Raw genomic sequence first — 12,143 nt, forward strand, 5'->3', positions numbered from 1 at the left:
AAATATATTGCATTTATTGGAGTCCTTGTATCGTGACTTTTCCATCAAACAGGCCTGTTAAAAAGAATAGGAATGGGATATCTTTGGACGTCAGGCCCTCTATAAACACACTTCTCTATGATAATGCTGAGTGCTTTGCAGTAACCTTGCAGCCAAAACCACTGACCTAAAGGGAAGAAAAAACAGATATCAGATATTAGTTCCTACCTCCTCTGCAATGTACTGGAAGGTTACATATTTTTTCCAACTCAATTTGTAATTTATGAACTGCCTCCTTTGAAACCATAGCCCTCCTAGTTTATTCATTCTGAATAGTTGGAGGAAATAAACATTTAGAATATTAGCTATCTTGTACTCATCCTCCTTTCAGGCCTATTTCAATCTTTTATGCTTCTCTACTCTTATTTGACACCCTTTTACTGTTGCAATACTGGAAGAATTTCTTACTGTTATGTTTTGCATTTGCAGTTATATTTTGTTCCCCCAGGTTTCTCATTGCCCCTCTGACCACCCCTTGAATGTGTTTCTGCATGTTCCTATACTCTTTCGAGTGAACCCTGTTCCCTTTCTAGCTGCAGAATTTATAGAGTTCATTCTTCTTTCTTTTCACTTCTGGTGAATGACTTGAATTTATAAAGCACCTTTCATGTCCTCAGGATGTCCCTGTTTTTTATAGGCAAGCAATTACTTTTGAAGAGTAGTCACTGTTTTTATGCAGACAACAAGGTCCCACAAACAGATAAATTACCATTTAATCTGTTTTGGTGGTGTTGGTTGAGGGATGAATATTGATTTGACAGGACGCTAGGAGAACTCCCTGCTCTTCTTTGAAAAAGTGTCATGGGATCTTTTAAATGTCCACATGAGCAGGTAGACAGGCAGCTTCAACAACACAGCAGTCCCTCGGTACTGCACTGAATTGTCACTTTAGATTATGTGCTAAATTCTGTAGTGGAGTTTAAATCTACAATTTTCTGACTGGTGTGAATGCTGTCAACTGAGCCAAGCTAACACTTAATTTGATAATCTCTTTAAGTTAAAGCTTATTTAGTTTGTCCTTGCCGATTCCATAAACATATTCTTTCTGCATGCTCAGCACTTGTCCTTTACTGAATTTGTTAAACAACAGGCCCCCACCAACCAATTTACTTAAACTGTTCCCTCACTTCTTTGAAAATAGGTATAAAATTATACAAGTTCTTGGTATTTCTGAATCCCTTGATTGTTCTATGGTCATGATCTATATGTTGTCTGGTTCAATTACAAATTGTCATAGTGAAAGAGGAGGTAGTGGAGATACTGGATGGGATAAAAATTGATAAAGAGGAGGTACTAGAAAGGCTGTCTGAACTTAAAGTTGATAAGTCACCAGGACCGGATGGGATTCATCCTAGGATGCTGAGGGAAGTTTAGGTGGAAATCGCGGAGGTTCTGGCCATAATTTTCCAATCCTCCTTAGATACGTGGGTGGTGCCAGAGGACTGGAGAATTGTAAATGTTACACCCTTGTTCAAAAAAGGGTGCAAGGATAAACCCAGCAACTACAGGCCAGTCAGTTTAACCTCGGTAGTGGGGAAGCTTTCAGAAATGATAATCAAGGACAAATTTAACAATCACTTGGACAAGTGTGGATTAATCAAGGAAAGCCAGCATGGATTTGTTAAAGGCAAATCGTGTTTAACTAAATTGATTGAGTTTTTTGATGAGGTAACAGAGAGGGTTGATGAGAGCAATGCAGTTGACTTGGTGTACATGGACTTCTAAAAGGTGTTTGATAAAGTGCCACATAATAGGCTTACCTGCAAAGTTGAAGCCCATGGAATATAAAAGGGACAGTGACAGCATGGATACGAAATTGGCTAAGTGACAGGAAACAGAGTAGTGGTGAACTGTTGTTTTTCGGACTGGAGGAAGGTATACAGTGGTGTTCCCCAGGGATCGGTACTAGGACCACTGCTTTTCTTGATATATATTAATGACTTGGACTTGGGTGTACAGGACACAATTTAAAAATTTGCAGATGACACAAAACTTGGAAGTACAGGAAACTCTTTGGTATCTGGCACCGACGGGACCGGGATGGTCCCAGTTGATTAAAAATTCCGGATGACGGAGAGGGATATCTACCGAGGCTATTTTTAACAAACAAAAATTAAAAAATCAAGAAATGTGCAGTATACAGTAATTGGGTACTCCCCTACAGAATGTTGTGTTAAATGGATGGTGGAAGATGCTTGATTAAGTACAGTACTGCCAGTTGAGGGTAATCCATAACTCGTTAATGACTTCCGACAGCGCCAAGAAGCCGAGTAGTGGCAGTTTGGAGAACTAGCCCCACTGACTAACTCGGCCACCGCGGGAGACTTGGACTCGGCAACATTTTCGGTTATTGAGGTGTTGTTTTCGGAGTATGAATTTTGCCACTTAATAGAGAATTCCAGCAATTTACGTGCTGTTTAAACGAGAGTTTACTGTATAGTGAACAGTGAGGAGGATAGTGATAGACTTCAAGAAGACATAGACAGGCTGGTGGAATGGGCAGATGAAATTTAATGCACAAAAGTGCAAAGTGATACTTTTTGGTAGGAAAAATGAGGAGAGGCAATATAAACTAACGGGTACAATCCTAAAGGGGGTGCATGAACAGAGAGACCTGGGGGTATATGTGCACAAAGTTGATAGAGGCATAGAGTACAAAAGCAGGGCAGGTTGATAGAGGCATAGAGTACAAAAGCAAGGAAGTTATGATGGAACCTTTATAAAAGACTAGTTCGGCCTCAACTTGAGTATTGTGTCCAATTCTGGACACCGCACTTTAGGAAGGATGTGAAGGCCTTCGAGAGGGTGCAGAAAAGATTTACGAAAATGGTTCCAGGAATGAGGGACTTCAGTTACGTTGATAGACTAGAGAAGCTGGGGTTGTTCTCCTTGGAGCAGAGAAGGTTGAGAGGAGATTTGATAGATGTGTTCAACATCATGAGGGGTCTAGACAGAGTAGATAGAGAGAAACTGTTCCCATTGGCGGAAGGGTCAAAAACCAGAGGACACAGATTTAAGGTGATTGGCAAAAGAACCAAAAGTGACATGAAGAAAACTTTTTTACGCAGTGAGTGGTTAGGATCTGGAATGCACTGCCTGAAAGGTTGGTGGAGGCAGATTCAATCATGGCTTTCAAAAGGGAATTGGATAAGTACCTGAAAGAAAAAAACATTGCAGGTCTACGGGGAAAGGGCGGATGAGTGGGAATTGCTGAAGTGCTCTTGTAGAGAGTTGGCACAGGCTTGATGGGCCGAATGGCCGCCTTCTGTGCTATAACCATTCTATGATTCTATAATGTGGAGATGCCGGTGTTGGACTGGGGTGGACAACACCAGGTTATAGTCCAACAGCTTTATTTGAAATCACAAGCTTTCGGAGCGCTGGTCCTTCGTCAGGTGAAGTGATTCTATAAATATTAGACCAAGATGAGAACTGCTTCTCTGATACACTGGCTCATGATGCAGTCATGTATTACATTTACCGACCTTGACTCTAACCCACTTGGCTATTCCCAGTTTATATTTGGTTGATTGATATCACCCATTGAAGTAACTTTCCTGTTCTTGGATACCATTCCTATCTCTTCATAGAGCAGACTGTCTTCCTAGTGCTCTGTATCATACCCCTAGTACAGTATTAGCTTTGGGTTTTTTTTGCATTGAAGATATTTAACCAGAGTTCTTCATGATGTAGCTTTTCACCTCCCATAAGATTGTCTTCAGTTACCTCCTGTGTGTCCCTGATATATAGGGCTACATCATCTCATTTTCTGACCACTCTATAATTCCTAGACACTCTGTACCCCTGAATGTTGTATTTTTAAAAGTTTGTTTATAGATGTAGACCCTGGCAAGGTTGCATTTATTGCCCATACCTAGTTGTCCTGATGTATTAAGAGTCAATCATATATTATGGATCTGGAGACATGTATAAGCCAGACCAGGGAAGAGAGGCTGGCTCCCTTCCCTGAATGACATTGCTGAGCCAGTTGGGTTTTTGTGACAATCTGGTAGCTTTCATGGTCATTTAGTTCTGGTGTCAGCCCATGATTATTGAATTTGATTTCACAATTTGCTATGGTGGGATTTGAATTCATAATCACTGGGTTGCTAGTCCAGTATCATAACCACCAAGCTACCATTACCATCCACTGGAGTCGGCCATGTTTCTAATTTTCCTAATACACCGTAGTTCCCAACTGACACAACAGCCTCCAACAGCTGGTATTCTTTGTTAAATGACTCAATTTCTACACCAGCAGTCACTACTGTGTTGTTCACAGATGTGATGCCTTGAGTTCAATTATTTTGTGATACCCTAACTATATTTGTTATATTTTTTTCTTCCCCCTCTACTTCTGTTTCCGTGTCTTTCTCTATCCTACAGCACAAAGATCTTGTTTCTGGAAAGTGAAAGACTTAAAGTAATCTTTTGAGAAAGTTAATGGCCCAGAATTTGCTGTAACCCGTTTAATCTCCATGATATTTTGCACTGGAAGTGCGTGATGGAAATAGCGCGGCGCCCTCTACAGGGGATCTGGAACCTGAGTGAACAGAACAAGCAACTGTGTATCTCCTTAACCAATCAGACTGAAGGATTGTGAAATGAACAGTGCAAGGTCTGAACAAGGAAGTGTAAATTAGAATGGTGACTTCAATGTCAAATCAAGTACAGAAAGAGAAATCGAGAGGGAAAGAAAGATTGGATTAAGAGAGAGAGAAAAAAGACAGGAAATATAAAAAATAATAAAAAATTTTAATTAAAAAAAATCTCCAACAATAATTAAAACCTGAAGGAATAAGACTCCACACTTGTAATAGTTAATTTTCAATGCCAGAGAGTTTGACTAGCAGTAATTAGACTGAAATGGACAAGGGCTAACCTCCTGTGGCGTGTTTAGTTCATTTCTATCGTGCAAGTACAGGAACTTCACGCAGTTCAACAACAACTTGTATTTATAGGGCACCTTTAACATAGTAAAACGCCCCAAGGCACTTCACAGGAATGTTATAAGACAAAAAATTTGACACCGAGCCACATAAGGAGAAATTAGGGCAGTGGTCAAAGTGGTAGGTTTTAAGGAGCGTCTTAGAGGAGGAAGGAGAGGTAGAGAGGGGGAGATATTTAGGGAGGGAATTCCAGAGCTTGGGGCCTAGGCAGCTGAAGGCTGTGAGTGAATAAAATCAGGGATGCTCAAGCAGCCAGAACTAGAGCAGTGCAGATATCTCGGGGGGGGGGGGTTGTGGGGCTGGAGGAGATGACAGTGATAGGAAGGGTCGAGGGAATTGAAAACAAGGATGAGCATTTTGAATTCGAGGCGCTGCTTAACTGGGAGCCAATGTAGGTCAGCGAGCACAGGGGTGATTGGCGAACGGGACTTGGTGCGAGTTAGGACACGAACAGCTGAGTTTTGGATGACCTCAAGTTTACATAGGGTAGAATATGGGAGGCCAGCCAGGAGTGCGTTGGAATAGTCAAGTCTAGAGGTAACAAAGGCATGGATGAGGGTTTCAGCAGTGGATGAGCTGAGGCAAGGATGGAGATGCCGATGTTACGGAGGTGGAAATAGGCAGTCTTAGTTATGCTGCGGATATGTGGTCTGAAGCTCATTTCAGGGCCAAATATGACACCAAGGTTGCGAACAGTGTGGTTGAGCCTCAGACAGATGTTAGCGAGAGGGATGGAGTCAGTGGCTAGGGAACGGAGTTTGTGGCAGGGACCGAAGTCAATGACTTCAGTCTTCCCGATATTTAATTGGAGAAAATTTCTGCTCATTAGTACTGGATGTCGGACAAGCAAGTGACAATTTAGAGATAGGTCGAGAGAAGTGGTGGTGAGGTAGAGCTGGGTGTCGTCAGTGTACATGTGGAAAGTGACGCTGTGTTTTTGGATAATGTCGCAGAGGGGCAGCATGTAGATGAGAAATAGGAGGGGGCCAAGGATAGATCATTTGTGACTTTGATGAGATCTGGCGGTGAATGGCTAAACCAGTTGTCTGCCATATCCGTTTAAGTCTGCGTCCCTTGGACTCGAGGGAGCAAAGATGAGGGCCGTATCGGGGAACGGCCAGGTTCGATGCATTTGAATGGTGAGTCAGACAGTGAGTTTTTGCGAAGCTAACGGTGGAGTGGCGGATCTCGGACAGCAACTTTCAGATTTTCATGTTTAATTATGCATCTGCCCTCGCCTGAAGTTGCTGTGTGATTTGCGCATAAATAATGGTGAGGACTGTTAGCCTCACTGTTATTCTGACAGCAAATTCTGGGCCATTGTTTCTGCACTAATAAGGTGAGAACTTGGTATTCATAATACCCTAGTGCTTACAACAATGAATTAAAAATCATTTAATTTACATTGGTTGCAAGAAAAAGGCAGAACAATGCAACAAACATCTCCAGCCATGCCAGCTCATTCACAGCCGCATTAGCAAACTGAAATCATACGGTTGCTTCGTCACCTAGCATTTGAGCCAACCAGTCAAAACAATGAACCAGGACAACCCCCCCGAGCTTTCGTTGGCCAGAAACTGCTCATCAACTATAGTGCATTGGGAAATTGAACCAGAAGTTGTTGTTTGAGTCATATGCTGTGAAGCTACTGCAAGTGGGAAGAAATGCTGAAGTGGGTTGCATTTGTGGGATGTAGGTTGGACAGTGTAGGTGTATTAGTCGCTGATCTGAGTGTACTCAATGTTGACAAGCGGTGACATTCATGGAAGATTGATTTAGTATTACATATTTTTGGTAAATTTTATGCTGGAAAATGGAACAGTTATTTTGCTATCCAAGTTGCTTTATTAATGTAATATTAGAACTTCTGCAGTTTTGTGCTGCTTGAGCAAAAATCTTTAAAACAAAAAGAGGCCAGCCCAAGGAGCACAGAATTTCCTAAATCTGACAGAAAATTTAACTGTGCAGGAATCACTGGAACCCAAGTGGTCATCTGACTTCAAGTTACCAATCAGCTGTGGTAGACAGCTAAATAACTGATGAAGTCGAAGAACCTAATCTTTCTCCATTATAATATCATCATTGATTCCCTCACATTAAATGTTTTGCTCCTCTTAAATTTTATTGACCCAAGCTGCCTCCTTGGATTATGGTTGTGGTTGCTGGAGGCCAATCATCTCAACCCCAGGACATTGCTGCAGGAGTTCCTCAGGGCAGTGTCCTAGGCCCAACCATCTTCAGCTACTTCATCAATGACATTCCCTCCATCATAAGGTCAGAAGTGGGGATGTTCGCTGGTGATTGCACAGTGTTCAGTTCCATTCGTAACTCCTCAGCTAATGAAGCAGTCCATGCCCCTGTGCAGCAAGACCTGGACGATATTCAAGCTTGGGCTGATAAGTGGCAAGTAACATTCGCGCCACACAAATGCCAGGCAATGACTCTTTCCAACAAGACAGAGTCTAACCACCGCCCCTTGACATTCAACGGCATTACCATCGCCGAATCCCCCACCATCAACATCCTGGGGGGGTCACCATTAACCAGAAACTTAACTGGACCAGCCACATAAATACTGTGGCTATAAGAGCAGGTCAGAGGCTGGGTATTTTGCGATGAGTGTCTCACCTCCTGACTCCCCAAAGCCTTTCCACCATCTACAAGGGATAAGTCAGGAGTGCGATGGAATACTCTCCACTTGCCTGGATGAGTGCAGCTCCAACAACACTCAAGAAGCTCGACACCATCCAAGACAAAGTAGCTCAATTGATTGGCACCCCATCCACCACCTTAAACATTCACTCCCTGCACCACCAGCGCACCGTGGCTGCAGTGTGCACCATCTACAAGATGCACTGCAGCAACTCCCAAACCCATGATTTCTACCACCTAGAAGGACATGGGCAGCAGGTGCATGGGAACACCATCACCTCCAAGTTCCCCACCATCCTGACTTGGAAATATATCACTGTTCCTTCATCGTTGCTGGGTCAAAATCCTGGAACTCCCTCCCCAACAGCACTGTGGGAGTACCTTCACCATACAGACTGCAGCGGTTCAAGAAGGCAGCTCACCACCGCCTTCGCGAGGGCAATTAGGGAGGGCAATGAATGCTGACCTTGCCAGCGATGCCCACATCTCATGAACAAATTTTTTTTAAATGAGTTCAGGCAGGCTATCTGATCTCGGGCATCTGCCAGTGTTGCTGTGTAGCTGTCCACATGGAGTTTGTTACAGCTCCATGCGCTAATTTGCTCTTGGTATTAATTCACTTTCTTGTGCTGGAGAAGTGTCTCACTGCCCTGTGAAAGCCTGGCTAAGTTCAGAGAATTTGAGGATGAAACCTATTTGATTTCTTCACCTTAGTTTTTGTTTTCTCTGCTATGATTTAAAAAATAAAGTAAAAGTACATTAAAAAAAAAATTGTACAAACAAACGGTGAATCTTTTCTGAAATAACAACAGAAAATGCTGGAAAAACTCGGCAGGCCAGGCAACATCCGTGGAGAGAGAAACAGAGTTAACGTTTCAGGTTGAAACCCTTCTTCAGAACTGAGGGGAAAAAAAGGCAGGAAATGAAATAGATTAAAAGGCCAGTTTGGGGCTGGGAAATGGGGGCGGGGATGAAAGAACAAAAGGGAAGGTCTGGGAGGTGAAGAGACATTAAGAGATATTCAAGATGAGACGAGATAGTAATAGGACAAGTAAAGAGACAAAAGACGGCTCTAGATGAAGTGTGAAATGCGCTGGCAGAATGAGAGACAACTGCCATGTGGGTGAGAGGAAAAGGCACAAACCAAAGGTGTGGATAATAAATATATAAAAATATAATAGGGGCCGAGGTTATGATTTGACATTGTTGAACTCGATATAGAGTCCGGAAGGCTGTAATGTGCCTAATCGGAAGATGAGGTGCTGTTCCTCGAGCTTACGCTGAGCTTCTGTGGAACAATGCAAGACCCCGAGAACGGTGAGGTCTGAGTGGAAATGGGGCGGTGAATTAAAATGACAGGCGACTGGAAGCTCGGGGTCACCCTTACGGACTGAACAGAGGTGTTCCGCAAAGTGGTCACCCAATCTGCGTTTGGTCTCCCCAATGTAGAGAAGACCACATCGTGAGCAGCGAATACAGTATACTAGATTGCAAGAAGTACAAGTAAATCGCTGTTTCACCTGGAAGGGGTGATTGGGGCCCTGGACAGTGGGATGGGGGGAGGTATAAGGGCAGGTGTTGCATCTCCTGCGCCTGCACGGGAAGGTGCCGGGCGAAGGGGAAGGGGTGCTGGGGGTGATAGAGGAGTGGACTAGGGTGTCTCGGAGGGAGCGGTCCCTACGGAATGCTGAAAGGGGAGGGAAGGGGAAGATGCGTTTGGTGGTGGGATCACATTGGAGATGGCGGAGGATGATCCGTTGAATGCGGAGGCTGGTGGGGTGAAAGGTGAGGACAAGGGGAACCCTATCGTGGTTCTGGGAGGGAGGGGCAGGGGTGAGGGCAGAAGTGTGGGAGATAGAACAGACACGATCGAGGGCCGTGTCAACCATGGTAGAGGAGAATCCTCGGTTGAGGAAAAAGGAAGACATGTCGGAAGCACTGATGTGGAAGGTGGCATCGTCGGAGCAGATGCGGCGGAGACGGAGAAACTGGGAGAATGGAATAGAGTCCTTACAGGAGGCGGGGTGGGAGGAAGTGTAGTCTAGGTAGCTGTGGGAGTCAGTGGGCTTGTAGTGTATGCCTCAGAGACATGGACCATGTACAGCAGGCACCTCAAAGCACTGGAGAGGTACCACCAATGCTGCCGCCGCAAGATCCTGCAAATCCATTGGCAGGATAGGCGCACCAACGTCAGTGTTCTTGCTCAGGCCAACATCCCCAGCATCGAAGCGTTGACCATGCTCGATCAGCTCCGATGGACGGGTCACATTGTCCGCATGCCCGATACGAGACTCCCAAAACAAGCACTCTACTCGGAGCTCCGACACGGCAAGAGAACCCCAGGTGGGCAGAAGAAATGCTTCAAGGACACCCTCAAAGCCTCCTTGAAAAAGTGTAACATCCCCATCGACACCTGGGAATCCCTGGCCCAAGACCGTACAAAATGGAGGAGAAGCATCCGGGAAGGCACCGAACACCTCGAGTCTCTTCGCTGGGAGCAAGCGGAAGCCAAGCGCAGGCAACGCAAGGAGCGCACGTCAACCCAAGCACCCCACCCACCTGCCGTCTGCCCCACCTGTGACAGAGACTGTCGGTCCCGCATTGGACTCATCAGTCACCTGCAAACTCATTTTTAAAGTGGAAGCAAGTCATCCTCGGTTCCGAGGGACTGCCTAAGAAGAAGAAGAAGTGAATGTTGGTCAATAACCTATCCCCAGAGATGGAGACGGAGAAGTCGAGGAAGGGAAGGGAAGAATCGGAGATGGGCCATGTGAGGGAAGGGTGGAAATTGGAGGCAAAGTGAATTAAATTGTCTAGTTCAGGGTGAGAGCAGGAAACGACACCGATACAGTCATCAATGTACTGGAAAAAGAGGTGAGGAAGGGGACCCGAGTAGGACTGGAACAAAGAGTTTTCCACATATCCTACGAAAAGGCAGGCATAGCTAGGACCCATGCGGGTACCCATAGCAACACCTTTAATTTGGAGGAAATGAGTGCAGTCAAAGGAGAAGTTGTTCAATGTGAGAACAAGTTCAGCCAGGCGGAGGAGGGTGGTGGTGGATGGGGACTGGTTGGGCCTCTGTTCAAGGAAGAAGCAGAGTGCCCTCAGGCCATCCTGGTGGGGGATGGAGGTGCAGAGGGATTGTACGTCCATGGTGAAAAGGAGGCGGTTGGGGCCAGGAAACTGGAAACTGTTAAAGTGGCGGAGAGCGTCGGAAGAGTCGCGGATGTAGGTGGGAATAGACTGGACAAGGACAGAAAAGATAGAGTCGAGATAGGAAGAGATGAGTTCCGTGGGGCAAGAACAGGCTGAAACGATGGGACTACCAGGGCAGTCCTGATTGTGGATCTTGGGAAGGAGGTAGAAGCGGGCTGTGCGGGGTTGGGGAACTATGAGGTTGATGGCTGTGGGGGGAAGATCTCCAGAGGAGATGAGGTCAGTGACAGTCTTGGAAACGGTGGCTTGATGTTCGGTAGTGGGGTCATGGTCCAGGTGGAAGTAGGAGGAGGTGTTGGAGAGTTGGCATTCAGCTTCCGCTAGGTAGAGGTCGGTTCGCCAAACAACAACAGCACCACCCTTGTCAGCAGGTTTAATGACAATGCCGGGGTTGGATCTGAGAGAATGGACTGCTGCAAGTTCAGAGGGAGGTAGGTTGGAGTGAGTGAGGGGAACAGAGAAATGGAGACGGCCGATGTCACAGCGGCAGTTAGCAATGAAAAGATCTACAGAGGGTAAGAGGCCAGAGGGAGGGGTCCAGGTAGAACGAGAATTCTGAAAGCGGGAGAAAGGGTCAGCCATGCGGGGGGAAGACTCTTGGCCAAAGACGTGGGCACGGAGATGAAGGCGGCGGAAAAAGAGCTCAGCATCGTGCCGAGCTTGAAATTCATTGAGGTGGGGGTGTAAGGGGATGAAGCTCAGGCCTTTGCTGAGGACTGATCGTTCGGGGTCAGAGAGGGGAAGGTCAGAGGGGATAGTGAAAATGCGGCAGGGGATGAGATTGGGAGAAGGGGGGGGGTCAGACGAAAGTGAAGGGGAAGAAGGTTCCGGAGGGGCGTTGGTGTTCAAAAGTTGATGAAGCTTGCAATCCTTGACATTGAAAAGGAAGAAAAAAAGTTTTCTGATATAGATGCCTTGGGTTGAGCAAAACGGGATGTGATCTGCAATAAAATTCTTAACCATTTCAATTGCTTCATTTGTAGATATAATGAAGAGAAATATGGACAGATGTGTTGGAGGAGTGGTAAGTCTAACTGCAATGCTTATGTCAATCCATCTGGTCCATTATAGAGAATCAGTGAGTTAATAATCACCGTTGCGCTCTTTGTAATATGATTTTACAAATTCAGGAATTGCGTAGAAAGTCTCCACACCAGTAGGGAGGTTTACTGATTTAATCACGTGGTGGAAATGAAAGTGATATATGGATATACAAGTAGCAGACATGGGGTTAAATTTTGTCTTCACCGCATGGGTGGTAATGTGGCTGAGTGGACCACTTGC

General features: G+C 45.4%; 1 protein-coding gene across 1 annotated transcript in view; it reads left to right on the forward strand.

Annotated features, from left to right (window-relative positions):
• The window catches only part of tatdn1 (TatD DNase domain containing 1), a 48,937-nt gene that overhangs the window by 9,965 nt on the left and 26,829 nt on the right, over positions 1–12,143 (forward strand). The window contains exon 4 of the mRNA XM_085992824.1: positions 11,843–11,883. Coding sequence (XP_085848950.1) covers positions 11,843–11,883 — 41 coding nt within the window. The remainder of the gene's footprint in view (positions 1–11,842; positions 11,884–12,143) is intronic.

The sequence above is a fragment of the Somniosus microcephalus genome, chromosome 7, assembly GCF_052327205.1.
Source record: "Somniosus microcephalus isolate GS21.2 chromosome 7, FLI_Smic_1.0, whole genome shotgun sequence".
In the NCBI taxonomy this organism is placed as follows: Eukaryota; Metazoa; Chordata; class Chondrichthyes; order Squaliformes; family Somniosidae; genus Somniosus; species Somniosus microcephalus.